This window comes from Lonchura striata, chromosome 7 (assembly GCF_050655825.1).
Source record: "Lonchura striata isolate lonStrDom1 chromosome 7, ASM5065582v1, whole genome shotgun sequence".
Taxonomy (NCBI): domain Eukaryota; kingdom Metazoa; phylum Chordata; class Aves; order Passeriformes; family Estrildidae; genus Lonchura; species Lonchura striata.
In genome coordinates, this window is record NC_140709.1 from 5,230,054 (window position 1) to 5,250,841 (window position 20,788).

The 20,788-nt window shown below is 34.8% G+C and overlaps 1 protein-coding gene across 2 annotated transcripts in view; it reads left to right on the forward strand.

Annotated features, from left to right (window-relative positions):
- Positions 1–20,788, forward strand: part of LRP1B (LDL receptor related protein 1B) — a 627,450-nt gene that overhangs the window by 476,600 nt on the left and 130,062 nt on the right. For both annotated transcript variants that reach the window (XM_077784902.2, XM_085584138.1), the window contains exons 36-42: positions 2,123–2,257; positions 3,065–3,194; positions 5,585–5,711; positions 5,866–6,017; positions 6,304–6,428; positions 9,481–9,852; positions 19,889–20,078. In XM_077784902.2, coding sequence (XP_077641028.2) covers positions 2,123–2,257; positions 3,065–3,194; positions 5,585–5,711; positions 5,866–6,017; positions 6,304–6,428; positions 9,481–9,852; positions 19,889–20,078 — 1,231 coding nt within the window. The remainder of the gene's footprint in view (positions 1–2,122; positions 2,258–3,064; positions 3,195–5,584; positions 5,712–5,865; positions 6,018–6,303; positions 6,429–9,480; positions 9,853–19,888; positions 20,079–20,788) is intronic.

Genomic DNA, 20,788 nt, shown 5'->3' on the forward strand with positions numbered 1-20,788 from the left:
GAAATGACCACACATATTCATGACAGAGACTACTAAGGCAATGCAATCAGGTTTTCTACAGATTTCTTTTTTTTAAAATTTAAATTATGGAAAACTTCACAAAATTCTTACATCTAACACTGAAGATTAAAATTTGAACTTTCCCATTTAAAGTAACAACATTTTATTGACTTTTATTGTTTTTATTGGCTATTTTGCATCTCATGTTTTTTGGTTTAGCAATTTATTTATCTTAGTTGTAAGATATGCTAGCTTTAGAGAGCTAGCATATCTTACAACTATGTGGATTTAGCTAATAAATATCAAAAGAATATTTTGGAAGAATGAGATTTTTGACTTTTTGGAAAAATGAAATTTGAGGCTGGATGAAATTAAGTGAGATTCTCCAGCTTGGCTTGATGAAGTCACAGTTCAGGGAACATGACTAGATTTGGCAGTGACAAATGCATTCCAAAGATAAATGTAAATGGTGTGCAGCAGTGAAATCACAAGGGGATAGAGTGTTATAAAAAGGTTACAGCTTTCAACTGCATTTCAGCTTCAAAAGCATCTGTTTTTCTTATTTTGATACCTTACATTCAATTGTATAAATCCATTTCTAAACCTTACACATTTCAAATATGACTCAGAAAGCAAGTGGAGGTAATTTGAGATTTCATATTGGTTTTTTGTTTTCCATTTAGTGAGTGGTGCTTTCATTTCACTCTTAATTGAGAAGGATTCTCAGATTTTGCTGTTATCTCAGTAATTTATGTATGCAAAGTAGATAAAATGTATTTACATATGCTAGTAGAATAGCATATCATAATTAAAAGTCTAATGACAATGTTTTTGCAGAGATGAACAATCTAAAAGATGCATACACCTCTTTTCTCCTTGTGTTTTGATACTTCTAACTAAATTCTAATTAGCAAACAAGTATCAAAATGCATGGCTCTCATATTTGTTTTGCATACTTGAAGTCAGAATTGTCATTTGTTTAATTGGTGGTAGAGTAAGATTTTTGAGCATACCAATATTGTTTGGTCACCTTATTTCATAAATTAATCTCTCAATCTACACACATATTCACACACACATACATATATATAGATACATGTGTTTATATGTAGATACAAAATGTTTATATCTATTTATATAGGTAACATTTCTATGCTCTGTATAGAAATATATATTCTACAAATACACTCACACTGTTATGGAATTAAAAACAGATTTACAAAGTATGAAAAAAATAATGAAGGAGCAAATATTATTTAATATCTCTCTGCAAAGCATCTTACTCAGGTGTCATCATCAGCTCATTACTTTGCAAGCAGGATGTTGGTTGCAGCTTATTTGCAGAACCCTGTCAGTAAAAATAGAAATAATTCTGCTTGAGGGGAGTTGTCACTTTGTTTGCCCCACCTCTTTTTTGAGGTTATTTTGTGCCACTGAGGGAAGTTTGTATCTATGCTTGGGCCACTTCAAATTCTCCATCTGGCTGTTGAGTTTAAATGGTCAAGTTGTCCCTTTTTTCCACTTTATGAACAATCACTGCAGCAGAAAGCCTGGAAAGACAGCTGAGATATCTTGAAATACCAAACAAAAAGACTGTTAGTGGAAGCTTGTCAGGACAATTAAAATAAAAACTGACTTGTGAATGGAATATATTTTTTATTCTTTTGTCAGCATATCACTCTCAAATGTCATTTTTTATTTCTCTAGTTATTTTCTCCTCACACTGTTAAAATTCAATGTGTCTGATTACTGAAGGAAAATCTGTATAAGCAGTTTTACACTGTAGCTTTTCAGACTCCTCAATATTTTGGAATGGTGACAAACAAAATAGTAGGTTTTTGAGGCATTTATTCCATTAGGGAAAAGGTAATTTGTTGTGATTTTTAACAGAGGTAGTAGCTTCCTGTCATAGCCCTATTATGCTATATGTGCTAAACAAATTAGAATTTTGATAGAATTATTTTAAATAAAACTTAAGAAAAGGCAGAGGAATGAGGAATTAAAGCTGGTAATTTTGATACTTAATAGACGTTAAAGCTACAAGTGGTAATATTTACAGTGCTAATGCAGAAACTTGGACTGAAATAAGTGAATTAATCTGAGAATCATTGTGTTTTTATAGGAAATGATACAATCTATTGGACAGACATGGGTTTCAACAAGATCAGCAGAGCTAAGCGAGACCAAACCTGGAAAGAAGACATTGTCACAAATGGTCTGGGGCGAGTTGAAGGCATTGCAGTGGACTGGATAGCAGGTGGGTCTGAATCTGCTCCAGGATGTGTCTGCATGGGCAATAAACCACATGGGACTCCATTTTCTTCATGGTAGAAAAAGACCTAACTACTTTCAATACAGTTTTACAGTTTTGTGTGGGACTCCAATTGGTCAGTAGTTTTCTTGCTAATTATTTTTATTGGCTAGTAACAAGTTATTCTGTATTGAGTGGTCACTCAAACTCTCACTGTATACCTGCAGGGAAGTTGTTTGTGAAAGATGGTTTTCATTTTTCTATCTAAAGGTACAAAAACAGTTTATACAGGTGCAAGCTGTTTTTTACCCAGGAATAGATTGTTATACTAATGAAGTACTCACAACAGAATTGCTGTCACATGGGAACTTACCAAATGCTAGCTTTCACAAGGCCAGCCACTGATTCCAGGAGAGCAGGCTTGATTTTATGAGGCCTTTCTCTGATTTTTCTACCTTACTGCAACAAGTGTCATCATTTCTGAGAGTACAGGCTTACATCTTCACCCCAAGGTTAAATAACTTTGATTCCTTTCAGCTCTAATTTCTAGTATTGTAAATGTCTAGAAATTACTTATATATATAAAAATATTAATATATAGATATAGAATTATTATATATATATATATAGGATGTTACTTTCTAGGTGAACCGTTTCAGTACCGGTTTATGCTGTAGAAAGGCTGGCTAGTGCTATAAATTACAAATATAGCACCTGTGGAAATGAAAATATAGCAGTTGGTTTCTGGTTCTGACTGAAACACTTTTCAAGTAGCCTCTCCTTCCTGCAGTGACTTCAGGGTATTTTTTCCAGGGAACATATACTGGACAGACCATGGTTTCAACCTGATCGAGGTGGCGCGGCTGAACGGCTCCTTCCGCTACGTGGTGATCTCGCAGGGGCTGGACCAGCCACGCTCTATCGCGGTACACCCAGAGAAAGGGTAACATGTTATTCCTAATGTACACAGAGCTTCTGCCTTGCTCTCTGCATTCACAGCATTCTGGAAGTTCTCTGCAAAACAGCTTTGGTTTTCTACGGAAGCCGTTTCCCCTGAAGGTTAAGCGTTGCTTGGAAGCACGCCTCGATCTGAAATGTCCAGCAAATCCAAGGAAGCCACATCAGCTGATGAGGGACTTCATGATGAAATCACAGAGCAGTGTAATCCTTGGTAGTTATAAACTCCAGGATTGTGTAACATCCCTCTGCAACAACCAAGGAGAGTGGCCAGGGTAGCTGAAAGTCACATGAGATGAAGGTTGTTGATTGGACAGTAACAGCTGGCAAAAGCAACATCTATGTTCACCCAGCTGGTTTTTGAGGGCAAGAACTACCCTGCATCATTGACAAAAACAGGGATTGCACCATCCATCCCTTCCACCTCCAGAACTCCTTGTAGAATCCCCATCCCTGGAATTGTTACAGGCCAGGCTGAGCAGGGCTCTGAGTAACCTGGCCTAGTAGAAGGTCTCCCTCCCCATGGCATGAGAGTTGTTTAGGATACTTAAGGAGAATTAGATGAGCACAGACTACTGTTTTATGTGTCTGGTAGAACAGTGTATCTTCTACAATGGAAGAAAATCTCAAATTGTTTTATTATATTGTGATAACTTGAGATGTCTCCACTCAGTTCCTCCAGGAGAAGCACAGCGTTTTGCTAGGGAAGTACAGGGCTGCTTTTCTGTGCAAAGATTAAGGTCCTTTTGCCCTTTGCATTTTTGTAAAATCTTTTCTGCTTTTTGAGGTAAAACTTTCAAAGGTGTTCTTCCCTCCCCTTGCCCTGACTTCACATTCTGCATTTGTCTGGAAGCTGGAGTTGACAGCTGTAAGAATAGAGAAGAAAATAGCAGTTATTAGAGCTCGTTGAATCTGCCAGTTATGCCAAGATGGGAAGCAAGCAGCATTCAGTTGGTTGGTGACATTATTTATTGTCACTGAGGAAACGGTGAGGAACATGTAGCCCTATAAAAGGGTGTCTTTGTCCCCTGTCAGGTATATTTATTCATATAATATTTTTTGGCACCTGTTTATGATTTTCTTTGGAGGATTTTAGATTCATTTAATGAGCTAATTGTGGTTTGGTTTAAGGAATGTTTGAGTATACGTTTTCCTATTGTCAACATTTAGTTCATATCCTGTATTAAGAAAGTCTCAAATCACTCTCTGACCTCTGACCAGACATCTGAAAGCAATTTCAGTTCTGTTTTGAGGTGCAGTTAATGATCTGGTTAAAATTGCATTAAACTTATGCAGTGATTGTTAAAATTCAGCTGATTAATACTGCCTATTTTGGCATTCCTCAACATATTTTTAATTTAACTCATGTTGCGGTTCTGTTTCCTAGTCTTCATGTGTTTTATCATTGGTATAAATGGTTAAAATAATTGGTTAAATGGTATAAATTTGTTATATCAAGAGCTATGAGAACAGATTCATTTTTCCTGAAGCCCGGAAGCTCTACAATGAGAGCCAAAGTGGGTTGTTTCAGAAGCTGAACTTGATGAGCAAATTATAGGATTCATATTTTTTTCACCCTTATCACATTATTATTCCTCATTATTTGATATTTCTGTAGTCATATAGTCAAATACAGCTGCCTAACCACAGACTCCTGTAATGATGTCACCAGACACAGAGGAGAACTGTTCAGTAGTGCCCAGAAGATTTTGTAGTCTTTAAGGTTACTGTTCATAAAGGAAGTGCTCTGTGTAGAGTTTTTGGCCTCATTTTGTTATATTTAAAGCAACAGACTGAGAAGTTTATCAAGGTAGAAATTTGTTAAAGCATCTTGTCCAAAATTAATGATGCAACTGTGGAAATGAGTATTCAGGAACATGAGATTAGGTAAGTAAGATTCAGATTGTTCCCATGAAGCATTTGGCAGAATTTGAAAAATATTTTCTTCTCAAATAAGGTCCCATTTCTCTACCATTTCTCACAGTGTTTCTCACAACTTCATATCTAAAACATTTTTAAATTAGGTATTCCTTGTATTATCCCAGCATTTGTTAGTGATTAGATGCAAGAGCCTCTGTTCCAGAATTTATTTTTATTTTTTAACTTGCTTTTTATTTTCTCAAGCACAAAGCTGAATTCTTTAAGAAACAGAATGGTACATGGATTCACAGAATACAGTTTTAAGGATTTCTTCATATATATATAGTTTGTAAACAATATCCTTATAAAGTGTCCAATAAATAAGTATTATGATACATTTAACTTCTTAAGACTATTTAGAGACCTGAGTACCATATGGTTTTCTTTTGGTATCAATTTAATGGTAATAGTTCATTTTGTTTGCAATTTTAATTGGTGATTTCTACAACATTCTAGGTATTTATTTTGGACAGAGTGGGGACAGAGCCCTTGCATAGGCAGAGCACACTTGGATGGCTCTGAGAAGGTCGTCCTTGTGAGCCTGGGGATTGCATGGCCTAACGGGATTTCCATCGATTATGAGGTTGGTTCTTCTGTCTTCCAGCATACCTTAAAACATGCAGTATTTGTTATGTTTCATTAAAGCCAACTGGTGTTCCACCTTGATGTAATCTTAATAACTCTTAATTAAATGCTTGGACAAGCCTGTTGACGTTTCCTTTGAAATTAATCTTTAGGAAAATAAATTGTATTGGTGTGATGCTCGTACCGACAAGATAGAAAGAATTGACCTTGAGAGTGGAGGGAGTCGGGAGATTGTGCTGTCAGGGAGCAATGTGGATATGTTTTCAGTTGCTGTGTTCGGAGCTTACATCTACTGGTCTGACAGGTAATTTATTTTTCATAAGTATTTTAAATCTCAAAACGTTGTTTTGGTGCCAGGTGCCTCACCTTTGTAGGATTAGCCGTTCCTTAGCAAGGTCGCAGGCGGGATCGCGGAATCCCGCGCAATTTCCAAGGAGAGGGAGTTCCGAAAAATGAAAAGTGCCTCAGTGCATAGATAAGAACAGGCTTCTCCACCTCCTGTTAAGTGAACTCTCCACTGCTCTTCAGTCATTTGTTTGGTGTGAATTAGTTGAGGATTGTTGATGAGACATCTTCAACTTTTTTGGCAGAGCACATGCAAATGGCTCTATTAGAAGAGGCCACAAGAATGAGGCCACGGATGCTGTGACCATGAGGACTGGCCTTGGAATAAACCTGAAGGAAGTGAAAATCTTTAATAGAGCACGAGAGAAAGGTTGGCTGTTCTTAAGGATGCTATTGATTGTTTTAATATCACCTGCTACTTTTTCTGTATATTAAAGCATACCAAAAATTCAGTAATCAATGATTTTATCACCACTTTTTACTCTTGAAGTATTTTTTTAAAAAAAAACCTAAAATTAATGTACTAAAGAAGACATATAGTAAAAATCCTACTAAAATTCTTCAGTGTTTCAAAGAGAAAACCTAAAACCAAAACACTTCCTATCATTCCAGGTTTGATGGTTTTTGTTTTGTTTTTCTTATTGAGAGAAGTTGAACTCTTAAGATTGAGAGACCTTGACATGTGCTTTACAGAGCAGTAATTTCAGGAGTTTCAGATTTCTATTGGAAAGCATACCAGAATTTTTTTGTATTAGAACTTCCCATCCTCTGTGTCTCAATATTTTTTTCTGACATCACTTGGGTTTGAGACTCTTTTTTTCTTTTTTTTTTTTTGTTCCTTCTGTAGAAAGAGACCTTGTAAATAATCAGATTTCCTTTATATTCAATTAGTTTAACAAACTCAAGAGACAAAAGTTAACATTAACTCGCTGTGATTTATAGTACTGATGGTTAAACTTTATTATCCACTACCTGACTAAGAACAATCTTGCTATTTAACTGTCTTTCTACTTCTAAAATTCTGGTTTTGACAAGACCTTGAAAAATTGGTTTTACTGAGGAAAATTTGTTAGATATCTACCAAAAATAATGATGGTTTCCTCAGAAAAAAACTGCTACCAGGTAATCCAGACAAAATTTTCTAGAAATTTACTCAAAAAGAGAGGAAAAAAATAATGATAAGACCATTATATATAAGGTTTTTAATACAAATGTATTTCTAGTGTTGGTAGCACTCAAAATTTGCTTTAATCGCAGCATTATAGATCCAAAGATTATGTTTCTGCTATGTAAATCTCTCCAAATAACTGAGTTAAATATGACATGCTAAATAAATCTGCATTTCGAAAGGAAACATATTTACAAATTAATAAAATTCTTTAAAAAATTAAATATTTTTGAGAAAAAATAATTTGCAAACATCTATGTATAATCATTTTACTAATAATTTCTGCATGCCATTTCAGAGCATCATATTTTGTGGATAAAAATAAATCCACACCAAAATCTGTTTCTTTCAACTAGGCTAGAAATTGTTAATGTCTGCTGGCTTGGAAGGGCTTTATATTATAGAATTAGGAAAATAGAGTGGGATAAAGCAATGCTTCTTTATGTGTAATTTTGATTGATGGATTTATAGACTTGATCACATAAGGATCAAGTGAAATGGTTTCTGAGGCTAAAATCTACTGATGTTAGTTTGAAAAACATACCTGAATGACTTTTTAATACATTTTTCAAATTTTACTAGGGTACAAATGATTAATGTCATTGGGAGGGGATGTCAGTGAGCCAGAAGGACAAAAGGGAAAATACAGGTGAAAAATGTTTTTGGAATGTTTTTCTCTCACACACTATTATATATATATATATATATATTTAAGTTTATTGAACTAGAAGTAGTTAAGTATTTAGAAAAACCAATGTAATTAGTTCCCTGACTTTTGTTATTAAAACAACCCCGAAACAAAACAAAACAAAAAAAAAAAAAAAAAAGGAAACAACCAAACAAAATAACCCAAACACCCTGATGAGCTGTGCTGATTGTGATTGACGCTTTTTTTTCAAACACCTGTTTTACCCTTTCTGATGACTCCGTCCTGCAGTGGGACTTGCAAAGATTCCCACCCTTCAGTGCAATTTTACAGGTGTGCAAGGACATGGCCTGACTACTCTGGCTTAAGAACTGGCCATTTTAAAAGATGCTTACAGCTGGTGAACCATGGAAGCATTGAAGTTTTCCAAGAGATTTCAGAAGCTTGAGGATCTATTTTATATATTTTCTTTTTTTTCCTCTTATCCTTCCAAACAGATATTAACTTTTCTAGCCTAATAAAACTTTTAAAGTACCTTTTAAGCAAATGAAATCTCCCCATGTTTTACATAACTCCAGAGGACTTGCTCATCGAATTTTTCCTAGGAGAACAAAATTAAATATTTCCTCTTTAAAAAGAACAAGTTATCTCTCATTTGCCATGATTTTTTCTTAAAAGGATTTTCAGCTTGAAATGTATCAGTTAAAGAATTCAATCAAGAGCACTTTCAGGTACTACATCTTCCCAACAATTACAGTTTTGAACATCAAAACGTTCTATTAAAATGTTTTATTCACCTTCATTATGCAGAAAACTTTCAGAAATGGGAAAATTACTATACTAAAAAAGCTGAGTAGTTAGGTGGAAAGGGCTGTCAGAAACAGAAACTGAATTATCTCAACTAGCTATAATAGTAGTTCATAGATAGTCCAAAATAAAAAAGAAAGACAAATAGCTCCCAATTATTGATGATTATTGTTATTTTAAATGTTACTTGCAACAAGTGTGGTTACTAATTTGACAGTGATTCCTTAATGGTGTGCAATTGTCAGGGAGTAAGTTTTGAAGTCAGGTTTGGAATTAAATTAGAACAAAATGTTGGGAAACGTCTTCATTAAAAACAAGGAACTCGATACACACAGTTTTTAACCAGTCAATACAGGCATATTTAACTTGGTAGATAATATCTTAAAGTAGTACTGTATTCTGATGGTAGCTAAATTTGACTTTTTGCCAGTAACAGGTGTTTTAAAAAAAAATTAAAGCTCAAAGGACTTGAAACATTTTCTAAGTCTTCAGCTGGTTTTGGAGGAATAACCCATCTTATCTTTTTCTATTCATAAAATATGTGCTGTTGTGAATTGAAAAGGACATTAACTGTATTTCCTAATAAACATTATTTGCTCATTAATTGTATTCTTTAAAATTATCTCTCGGTGTGGTTAAAGTTGCATTATTTTCTCTTTTGGCCTTTTGTTTTCCTCATCAACATAGCCCAAATAATTTTTAAGAGGAGAGTTCCCAGAACACATAAAAATTAATTTCTATTTAAGTTAATTAAGTATATTTTAATCTATAACAGACAGGATGTATTATGCTTTTTCCCAGGTACCAACGTGTGTGCCAAGAACAACGGCGGATGCCACCAGCTCTGCCTTTACCGCGGCAACGCGCGGAGAACTTGCGCCTGCGCTCACGGGTACCTGGCAGAGGACGGGATCAGCTGCCTCAGGCACGAGGGTTACCTGCTCTACTCGGGAAGGACAATATTAAAAAGCATCCACCTTTCAGATGAGACCAACCTGAATTCTCCAGTGATGCCCTACGAAAACCCAGAGTACTTCAAAAACGTGATCGCGCTGGCCTTCGACTACAGCCTGAAGGGAAGGGGCACCAATCGCATATTCTTCAGTGATGCTCACTATGGAAACATCCAAGTTATTAAAGACAACTGGGCAGGCAGGAAAGTGCTAATTGAAAGTAAGTAAAAAAATAACCACCGTATTTCCCAATATGCCGGTTTTATTTCAATAAAATGACTTGGGTGAAAAGTTGGTGATCACTTGGCTTTATAGAGTAAAAAATTCAATGAAATTTTGCCAAAATTAATTCTTATATTTCATCCCTGTAAGATATATTTAAACATTAGCCACTTCAAAATAATTTGCTTTAAAATGGGCTTATAAGATGTGACGTATATTACTGGGAAACAGAAGTGATGCTGGTAATGCTTAATTGATATTACTGTGATTTTAGGTTTACTGTTGAAACAAAACCTCACTGTGTGTTGCTTGGAAATGACACTATTTGGTTGTTTATTTTTCTAGTTAGTGAGGGTGAAGTCTCTGTTGTAACCATTTCTCAGTATAAAATATTGAGACTTTGGTCAGTGTGTTCAGTTGATTCACCCTTCTTGAAGTGAAGCCCAAGAAAGGGATTTGTGCTCATTGATAATCAGAGGCAAATTCCAATCTAGCCTTTCTAGCCTTTGAAACTTGAAGCTCAGCACTATTATCAAGAAATTTCTGCCAGTATCTTCACCAAAATCTTCAAGATTAGACAAACCATATTTTACATCTGAGGTCACAATAAAATCTCAATATCTGGCAATAAAATCTTTATCAACCAAGTCTGGCACAACAGTAATATGCGGTGTATGTAAGAAGGTACCAGGTTAGTAATGGGAAAATCTGAATTTGAGGAAAACCTGAATGTGAATAGATAAACAATACATCCTTAATACTAAGCATCATTAATATACATGACCAAAGTGTTAAGTGGAAACACTTCTGCTCTCTTTCTTTTCTGTTCTATTTAGTTTTTTTCTAAAATATGCAACAAACCACATTCATTTGTAGTTATTCATTTAGCAGCCTAGGATAGTGAAAGGTGTCTCTGCCCATGGCAGGGTGTGGAAGGAGATGATCTTTTAAGGTCTCTTCCAACACAAACCATTCTGTGGTTATATATGATACAAGGTATTTAGGTTTTTTTCCATTGATTTCCTATGTGTGGATATCTTAAAGGAATTTATGACATCTGTATTGAGAGATGTTAAAGATAAACTAAGCAATGTTGTCAGGATGTTCCCATTACTCTCAGAAAAGCACCAAGGGATTCAGAGTTGAGCTTAGCTGCATGGGAGACAGAAATGTGCAGTGATGACATGGAAGCACAATTTTAACTCTTGTTTTGTAAGAGGACATTAAAAGTATTATATGAAAAGTCACTGGTATTTTAAACATTTAAAACAGACAAAGAGGAGAAATAAATACTGGTGAAGCACTAATGCAGATAGAAATTGGTTTTTAAAGGAACGATAAAGTATTCCTCATTACTTCATAATAGGTTGCTCTACAAGAGCTAAAGACATTTCATAAAGCATAGCTGGGAATTATAGTTTGAAGAAATTGTTAGGAAGTGTTTCTACTTGTAGCTTAATATGCCAGATTTCATTTTTTATAGCAGAGTCAGCACTCTGAATAATTGAATGTCAGATGAAATTTTGTATCCTTGTAAAAGCCTTCACTGTACATGCTTGGGATGTGCATGTGAACTATGGCGTTTTGTAGAAATACTTCTGTAAAAATGCTTATTTCTAAGTGAGAAGGGATATAACATACATGAATATGTTTATTGCTATCTTTTCATGTGTTTTAAACCTCTTCAGTTTGAGTCATTCTTTTTCAGCTGGTGTTTTTGTAGCCTTCCATCCCACAGTCTGCACGTGATTTTTCTCTCACTGTAATTTGCAGACAGTTCATGAAGCTGCTTGATATAGTGGAGGTATTTGTTCAATCTCCACCTGTAAGGAGAAAAGCAGTGGTAAGATTGGTTGACACCAGTAACTCCATTCACTGGAAGATGAAAAATTCTAAAATTGTTGTATTTCCACGTTAAGACTCTCTGATCTAAAAAGTATTAAATTGAATCCTGCTGAGAAATTTTAACAATTTTTCATTTCAGGATTGAAAAATAACTAATTTGACATTAATTTTGCTATTTTTTCCTCTAAATTTACTTGAATAGATCTGTAGGAAGTTTTCCTTTATTAGGAAGATATTCAAAATCCCATTGGAAGCACCTAGTGTGGTTATATCACTTCTGCACTCTTTTTCTGCTTCATTAAGTTGAAGACTACAAATAGTGCAAACCTTTACTCAGTAATTGACTTTAGTAGAGAAAATAGGGCATGATACATCCAAGACACTGTTTTCCCAGATTTTTCATTCCTTGAATGTAAATCTGCTCATAAAGAATCTATTTGCAGTTGGATCTCTCCCTCCCTGAAAACAGATGTGCTGCTCAAATCTAATAGATCCGTGAACTTTTCTGCACACTAAAACCACTTAAGACTCATAGAGCTCTTTGTAAAACAGGTTTCCAGCTTACTAAAAACAGATTTACAACTCACGAGCAACCCATTATCTAACATGTTTTTAGCTCACTGAGAACAGATTTACTACCCAGAAACAACCCATTATCTAACATGTTTCCAGTTCACTGAAAACAGATTTACAACCCATACACAAGCTATTATCTAACATAGTTCCGACTCACTGAATATTGATTTAGAATTCATAAACAAGCCATTATCTGACAAATTTTCACCTCACTGAACAGATTTGCAACTCATAAACAACCCATTAGCTAACAGGTTTTCAGCTCAGGGAACGTAGATTTACAGCGTATAAACAACTTTATCTAACTTGTTCCGGTTCACTAAAAACAGATTCAAAACTCACAAAGATTCCTGTACCTGGTGGGGTCCTGTCTTCAGCAGGAAGAAACAATGACAACAACAACAATAAAGCAGTCCAGGATGTGCACAGTGCCTTGCCCTAACAGTTGCATTATTGGTGCAATGTAGAGGGTTTTTTGAGGGGGATTCTTTCATATCTTCAAACTCCTTGGGTCAATCAGCAGTGGCTTTCTATTTCTTTTTTTTTTTTCCTAAGTAACTTTATCAGGTTCATCTCTCTTATTCCCACTTTTTAAAAGCAAGAACCTTGTTCTTGCCTCTGGTTTGCCACAAATGATCTTTTGGCTGATATATGTTGTTTCAAAGCTTATGTTTATACCAAGAAGCCTTTTTAGAAGTTAAAGTTTCAGTTTCTAGTCTGTGTTTTTTAAAATTTATTTATTTATCACAGGGAGAAGTTTGAAGTAATATATTCACTAACCAAAGCCTGCCTCAATGTATCTGTAGAAAAGCAGAGTTCCAATAGGTTTATACAGGGATAATATAAACAGTAGACAAGAGACCAACAAACAAGTTAAAAATTACAGAAAAAAGGTGGAGGTAAGGAAAAACAAAAAAAATCAAATGAGAAAGAAAGAAAAGTATTAAGATGACATACAGTCAATGAGCTGTTTTTTCTCCCACCTGTGTAAACAATGGCACTGAGACATTTTGCCAGTGTAGTGTCTTTCACAGAACAAAAAGGAAATGTTTTGTGAAAAAAACTCTCCTGTTTTGAACCTGAGGCGCTCATGTCCAAGGAACGTAAAAATCTTTTCACTGCTAACGTAAAGTGTCAGGTCCTGTGATGTATTTTAAGGCTTTTTACAGTCTGAATCTTTTAAAGATGTTCCAATGTGTGCTGCTATTCTTCCCAACTAAATGGGCCCAATTTAACTGTCAAAAAGGCATTTATGTTCCCATTTCTCTTACAGAGCTTTATATTTTGTACATTGTATGAGATCCCTTTAGTTTTGGAGCTTTTTTCTCCAGGAAAGAACTTTTTAATCTGTTAAAAATAAATACTTGAATATTGCTGTTTTTCATTTCATAAGTGAATGGGATTCATGATAACAGTGTTTGTTGGAATAGAGGTCCAGTTATTTTTTCATTTTTAAAGGAGGGAAAGTGAGAGGCTGTTGTTTAATCTGAGCTATTTAAATAGTAAAAGATAATCTTTATTATTACAATGCAAACATTGTTAGAGGAAAACAGTGTCTGGTTTGTCAATGTAATTTTTTTTATGCATGTTGCTGCATATTAGAGAATCAGACAATCATAGAATGTTTTGGTTGGAAGGGACCTTTAAGATCATCTTGTTCCAAGACACGGCCAGGGCAGGGATATCTCCCACTCAACTAAGATCATTGGGTAAAATCTATGGTTGCTGTTATAGGTAAATGAAGTTGACTAATTTTATATTAAATATTTTTGAATTTTATTTTAGAAATGTCTATTCCTGCACTTTTCATGTTTGGTTTAGGTATTCCTGGTGTGAAACTCTGAAACATATTCATGATGGGAGCTCACACTTGGTATGTCCTGAGCATCGCCAGCCTCATAACGGAGGAAAGGTGCTCCTGCCTATTGCATTTAAAGATGTTCTTGCTTCTTGCACTTAAGATTGTTCATAAGGAATTAATAATGTTTGTGACTTATTCAACTTTATGCATTACCCTTAAATTTATATTGATGTACACAGTTCCTATTTTTTTTCCATCAGCAGATGTGATTTAGTTGCATAAAATGTAAAACTTTGGTGAATTGGCAGGAAAAACTGCAGAGGAACATACCTTTAATTTTATTGGGTTTTTTTCTGAAAGGTAATGGGATCTAGAAAATATTATTAGATTATGAGGCTTTACTAGGCTAGTCTGTCATTGATGCCTCAAATATCTCTTTTTTAAGAGCAACAATAAAAGTGTGTGATTATACATATTTATTAGAAAACTTATCAGGGTAGTTGTGATATTTTTCTGAAGGTGGTAAGGGTGAAGAGTATTGGGAATTTTTTAGAGTGCACATGTAATGCATAAAAAGATAATGTGAGCGCCTGTAATTAGGAAAAAATTTTGTCCATGAAACTTGTTGAGATTTTTAATAATCTAGTAAAACATTTCCATCTTTGTGTTAACTTTCCATTCCAGATCTCTTTCTGCTTTTAAATCTTCTTTTATATGGATATGTTTAACTACACTGAAGTTATCATAACATTTGCTAACTAGTAATGATTTATAGCAACATTCTTGGAGGGTTCCAAAATACAATTGGCTTCCCAAATTGTTGAGTTCCCTGTATTTTCTTAAGTTTTTGATGTATCATTAGTCCTTTGCTACATTATTCCTGCTGACCCTAAGACAATGCCTAAATTTAGTAAAGGAGTAAGTTATATCTCAGATAACAAAGCACAGAGTATTGCAGGTTTGCATGTCTCTTGTGGTTTTCCTTGGTAAATAATCAGGGAACATTTGTGGAAAAGCTATATCCCTTGTCTGGAAAAAAATAATTGGAGGTGGGTATAGATTTTGTCATAAAAATCTGTTGAGTTGTTTTGGCAGATACCAAATATTTTGCTAGATATGAGATTTCAGTATTACACTTTACACAAAAAACAAACAAACAAGAAACAATAAAAAGAGTGAGGGAATTTTCTGCTTTTAGAATGGTCTTATATTTCTTTAAATCATTCCCACCAAATGGTCATTCTTTCCAATACTGCCTCAGGAAGTGTGAAGGAGTAATAGGGTCGCATCCATGGAGATGTTTGTAGTATCTTGGACTTAAGCTATGTGTTACCTTGAAGAACTCAAAGCCTTTGTTCATGCTGTCTTATTGCATTTAAACATCTTTTACGTGGGGTAGCTTATAGCATGGCTTTATTTTTTCAAGACAGAGAAAAATGGTACAGATATTTGCTCATTTTTGGTATAATTTTAGCAAACTTTATGTCTACTCTGAAACTAAATTATATTCTCAGGCTAAATAGAAGAATGTCATAATTGGTTATTGCAGTTTATAATAAACTTAGTTCTGTCTTAGAGCTATTGTTTAGCAAAAGGCTTTCTGGTACTAGAGGAGCAAAGTGATGGTGAGAATTATGTGAAGTTCTGATGGTGCAGTCAGGGAGAGATATGAAAATAAACATTTTCCTTCAGGTGCCTTGTTGCTCCCGAGGCTTTGCTTTCAGCCCAGATCAAACAGTGGCCACCTGTTACCTGTCACCATAATCCTACACAACCAGAGTGACAGAAACCACGGCCCCCTCCTGCGACCAGCCTGCTGGAGCAATCCACAGCCTGAGCCCTGAAAGGGAAACTGCAAAACTGAGTCAGAGAATGAATACTGATTGTTAAAGCCAGTGTTCTGATAGCAAAGTGCTGTTTACGCTCAATTTTATTACTTTAAAGGCTTTTCAGTGTTAAGAAATTGATGATGTTGACAGTTGTTCTTGCTTTGCATCGTTGTTAAAGAAAAGGATTTGATTGAAAGGAAATTAAAGGAACAAGGTAATTGAAGTGGTGCAACAGGAAAAATTTTGACTGTAAACTTTCTAGATGGTTTCAAAACAGAAGATAAGAGGTAAAAATCTAGGAAATGGAGAATTTGTGTGTGTGTATATGTATATATATAAGCAAACTCAACTATTATTGGGTAATTTAAACTTTGCCCTTTAGTATTTTTATTTTCTGGTTGCAATAATAGGGGAGCATATTCTGAGTTCTTCAGTTATTGATTTGTTGCTTGTCTGTTCCCCGAGAAAGTCAGATGAAGATCAGCATGGCAGTATTTATAGGCTGCATCTCATCTGCAGGATTCAATCCATCTTCGTTAACTTCAGTAAAAGTGATAGATGGCATTTGGCAACGTAATGATGTGATCACTCTGCCATTGCCTTTGTAAATCATAGGCTGTTGCATTCTCTTGTGTAGATATTTAATCAGTTATACACCCCATTACTGATTTAATTCAGAACGTCAGTGGTAGGTGAATAATGTGAGTATTTGTATATTAATATCATATTGTATTAATGTTCTTTTCATTTAAGTATGCTATTCATGTGAAAATCATAAACTGTTGCTTCATGGCTAGAATAAATTTAATCAGTGCTGTAGGCATCTAATGCCATCAGTGTTTTAATTCAATATGTCAGTGAAACAAATGGGATTCTTTTCATTTCCAGTTTCTTTATGCTTTACCAATTCAGAATATTATATGATGCTACAGAAATATGAAGTTTAGAGTAAACAAATTGCTAATTTTCAACCTTGGGACAAAATCCCCCAACTGTAGCACCAGAGAGGATGAGTACGTATTTCTGAGGTATTTTCTAGTAGCTGAGTATATAATGATAAATTAAATTTAAGGAAAAATTGCTCTAGAATATTCTTTAAAGGAGTATGAAACAAGTAAATATAAAATAATATCCATGCAATCTGATATAACATGACGTAGAAATCTTCTCCAGTGTCCTGTCTTTAGAAATAGAAGTTGCTGAAATGTTTTAAGGAGCAGCCTAAAATCTAGAGGACCATTTCTAGGATAAATCTGTCCTTAGTAAGTGTTTTATCACTGATAAAATGATTTGCAGGAATTTGGAGAGTCATCAACAACTAAACAAACAAAAACCAAACCAAAACAGCGAAAACCCAATAAACAAACAAATTTAACCTAGAAAAATATGAATTTGCAAAAAAGTACACTTCCGGCATATCCAGCTCACACCACATGCTAGCAAGAACAAAGTTACTTGTGTTATCCATTGCAAGACTTTATCTAAAAGTTGTATCACTCTCTAAATCTTGTGCCCTTGGCTTTAAAACCACTTATTATTTATAGATTTCTAAAGCTAATAAATGAGTCACTTCTATGTGGGTTGAGTTGTCAATTCCATAAGTACAGAACATGATAAAACTAAGTTTATTAGCAAATAAAAGAGTGCCTGATGTAAATCCTTCAGAATGAATGCTCTTGGTAGAGTTTAGAAAATGAACTTGGTGTGTGCTTGCAGCAGTTAGTTTTCTTTTTAATTTTTTTTCTTATTTTGTAGCAGTTGAATTCCTGTGATTTTTTTTGTAAGAGCATATTTTTTTACTATGAGTTTTTCTTTTTCAATTATGTATGAAGCAATTTGTAGGACAAAGGTTTTTTTGCAAAACTGAACATTTTAGATAATTTATTAACACATTTTTCATCTGTGTGCTAAATGTTTGCTTGTCTCTATACATGCTATAACCTTCCATGTAGTTGTTATCTAAAAATTTATAAATAATAATTTTATAAACAGTAACTTGAAATGAAACCACCTTCTGTCACCATTCACAGGCCTAAATGTGGAACTGCAGTATGATGTAAGAAGGGGGAACTTTGCTTCCTGATACCCATGGGAAAATTGAGTTTTTCCTCTTTAGTACATAAATTACTCATAAAACAAGAAATCTGGTATTGAAGAGCACTTTCATCCCTGTAGCTGTGTTTTAGTTGATTACATCTCGCTGTGACAGGAACAACATCATTACTTCCTGTCTGCTACAGAAAAGTTTTGGACTATGTTCTGTAATCAGTTTGCTCTCAAATTTCTTGACAGACACAGACCAGAAACAAAGATAAAATTGATAGAAATTCAAGAGGTTACACCAGGAAAATGATTTCTTATTTTTCTGTCATCTTACAAATGAAGAGCAATAAATAGTTTGATGGTTTGTTCATTACAAAAGCAGCGTAGAATTGGTCAGAAAATGTCAATACCTCTGTAATTTTTTAATAGAATCACAGAATATCCAAGTTGGAAGGGACCTATAAGGACTATTAAGACCAAGTTATGATTCCACACAGAGAAACCTAATAGTTAAATTATATATCTAAGAACATTTGTTTTAGTTTAGGGAATTGTATGTAGTTTTGAATTTGGATTCAGCATATAATTTTAATGCAAATCTCTGTTACGATATTTGAAAGAGCTGTTTTTGAATTTCAGTGGAGTGATTTCTAAAACCTTCGCTATATTTCAGTATTTTCAGTTACTTGTAGATGAGCTGAAGGTACATGGGGTTTGTTTCATAAGTGGGCAAACTATTTTTTCCACATGTTCATCTCCCTTTAAGGAGTTGCATCTCATTTATTTTTCCTGTTGTTTCTTTTTGAACACAAGTCATTGTTACTTATCCACAAATATGTCACAAAATGGCCAAATGCTTTAACAAGAAAAATATAAAAAACTGATGCATCATTATTGGCCTCATAGTTTTGATTTATTGGCCTTGAAATTTTGATTCAGTATTTACCCTTTCAAAATGATCGACATCTTGTTGTGACTTTTTGTTCTGTATATATGAACTGCATAGTAAAAATTTCATCTTTCAGCAAGCTGAATGTAAATTGTAATAGCCAACATAATATAATGTTAATATTTCTAGATTTTTGCCTTCTGTAGCTCATTAATAAGCTGCATGACCCTTCTGGTCTAAAAATATTTGTTTCTGGCAAAATAATAAGTGAAGTTATCAACATACATATTTCTGTAGTAATTCACAAATAGTGGTAGGAAATAATTATTCCTATTTCTCACAGTCTGTCAGTTTTATATATTGGGATTAAATACAATTTATCTTTTCAGGGCATTAAATATATGTTTTAGTTGCTTATTAATATCTTTTTTTTCCTAGCTTACAGGTTTTTTCTGTTGAATGAATGAGTGTGGTGTCATGGCTTATTAAAATTATATATTGATGCTGAGGCCTTCAGAGTTGGTATTTTTCCAGTAATTTTCAGGTGTTTAGCAAAAGCCAATACAGTTGTTAACAACAGGGTACTTTGATCCCTATTAGTGCAGCATGTCAGTGCTACAAAATACATTGAGAGATGGTACTAAATAATACAAGTGACTATTGAAAAAATGCCAAGACCTGGTTTAAATGATATTTGAAGATGAGACTAAGTAATTATTGTCTTGAATAAATGTCTGTCATTTCTGAACTGTTATCTGGGGCCACTGTAGTGGTAATATGTGTTTAAAAATGTAGTGGTTTAATGATTGTTAGAATTGATAAATATAGTAAAGTGTTATTAACAGTGGTCTTGCCCTCTATGTTGTTTTAATTTAAATTAATGATAATTATAAGATTTTGATTACAATAAAAATAAACAGAAGAAATGATAAAAATAACAATAAGCTGAAATAACGGAACCCTGCGAGTCTGCAGGATCAGCTCTGAGGAAATACAAAACCAACCCGTTAGCAGGAGTTTGATGTGCTCTGTCTGTCACGGTATCTTGCAGATGTCGGGTCGGTGGAGGGCCTGGCTTATCACAGAGCTTGGGACACTCTGTACTGGACCAGCTCCACCACGTCCTCCATCACCAGGCACAGCGTGGACCAGCGGCGCCGCGGGGCGTTCAACCGCGAGGCCGTCATCACCATGGCTGAGGACGACCATCCCCACGTGCTGGCCCTGGATGAGTGCCAAAAGTAGGTGTTACATCTCTCCTCCAAATCCTAATTCTTGCCTTCTGTCAAGCAACACTTCTTTCTTTTAGTCAGCCAACATTGCCGAGCCCTACAAAGGTTGATTAGATGTCCCCATTTAGGATGCAAATGATAACATGTTCTATTGTTGGTATCTTTTGTTGTCTTGCTCTTATAAAAAAGTTGCAGAAGTAAGATTCAATATTTTGTATGTTCTTATGCTTCAGATCAAATAATCATTGCATTTTCATGGAATGTAAAAAAAGGTCAAGCTGCTTTTCTTAAGAGTGAGCTAAACACAAATTATTGAGTGGTTGTTTTCTCAGATGTGTCACAGATCCCTCAGGTTTTAGCTTTTATGTTTTTCATATTCTGTGCTGCTTTAGTGTGTAGTTCTGAGCTTTGTTTTAAGGGGTGGGAAGCTCTCTTCACAGAGTAGGGAGACAAAGCAATTCCTTCTCTAGCTGGGGGGACCAAGGACAAATGATCCACATCTCAGGCCCAAGAGCACAAACAACGTGGACTGAAGAGAGAAAAACAAGAAGGATGGGACTTTATAAGCTAAAGCTGGAATTGGGCTATATGCAAATGGAGCAGAACTTATAAAACTGAGAGACCCCGTGACTGAACTGCCCATTTGGTGACCATTTTGGTTCATCTTGGGTGCAGCCCTGGCTGGGCTCTTGTGCTGCCCAAGGTGGATGCATTGAGCC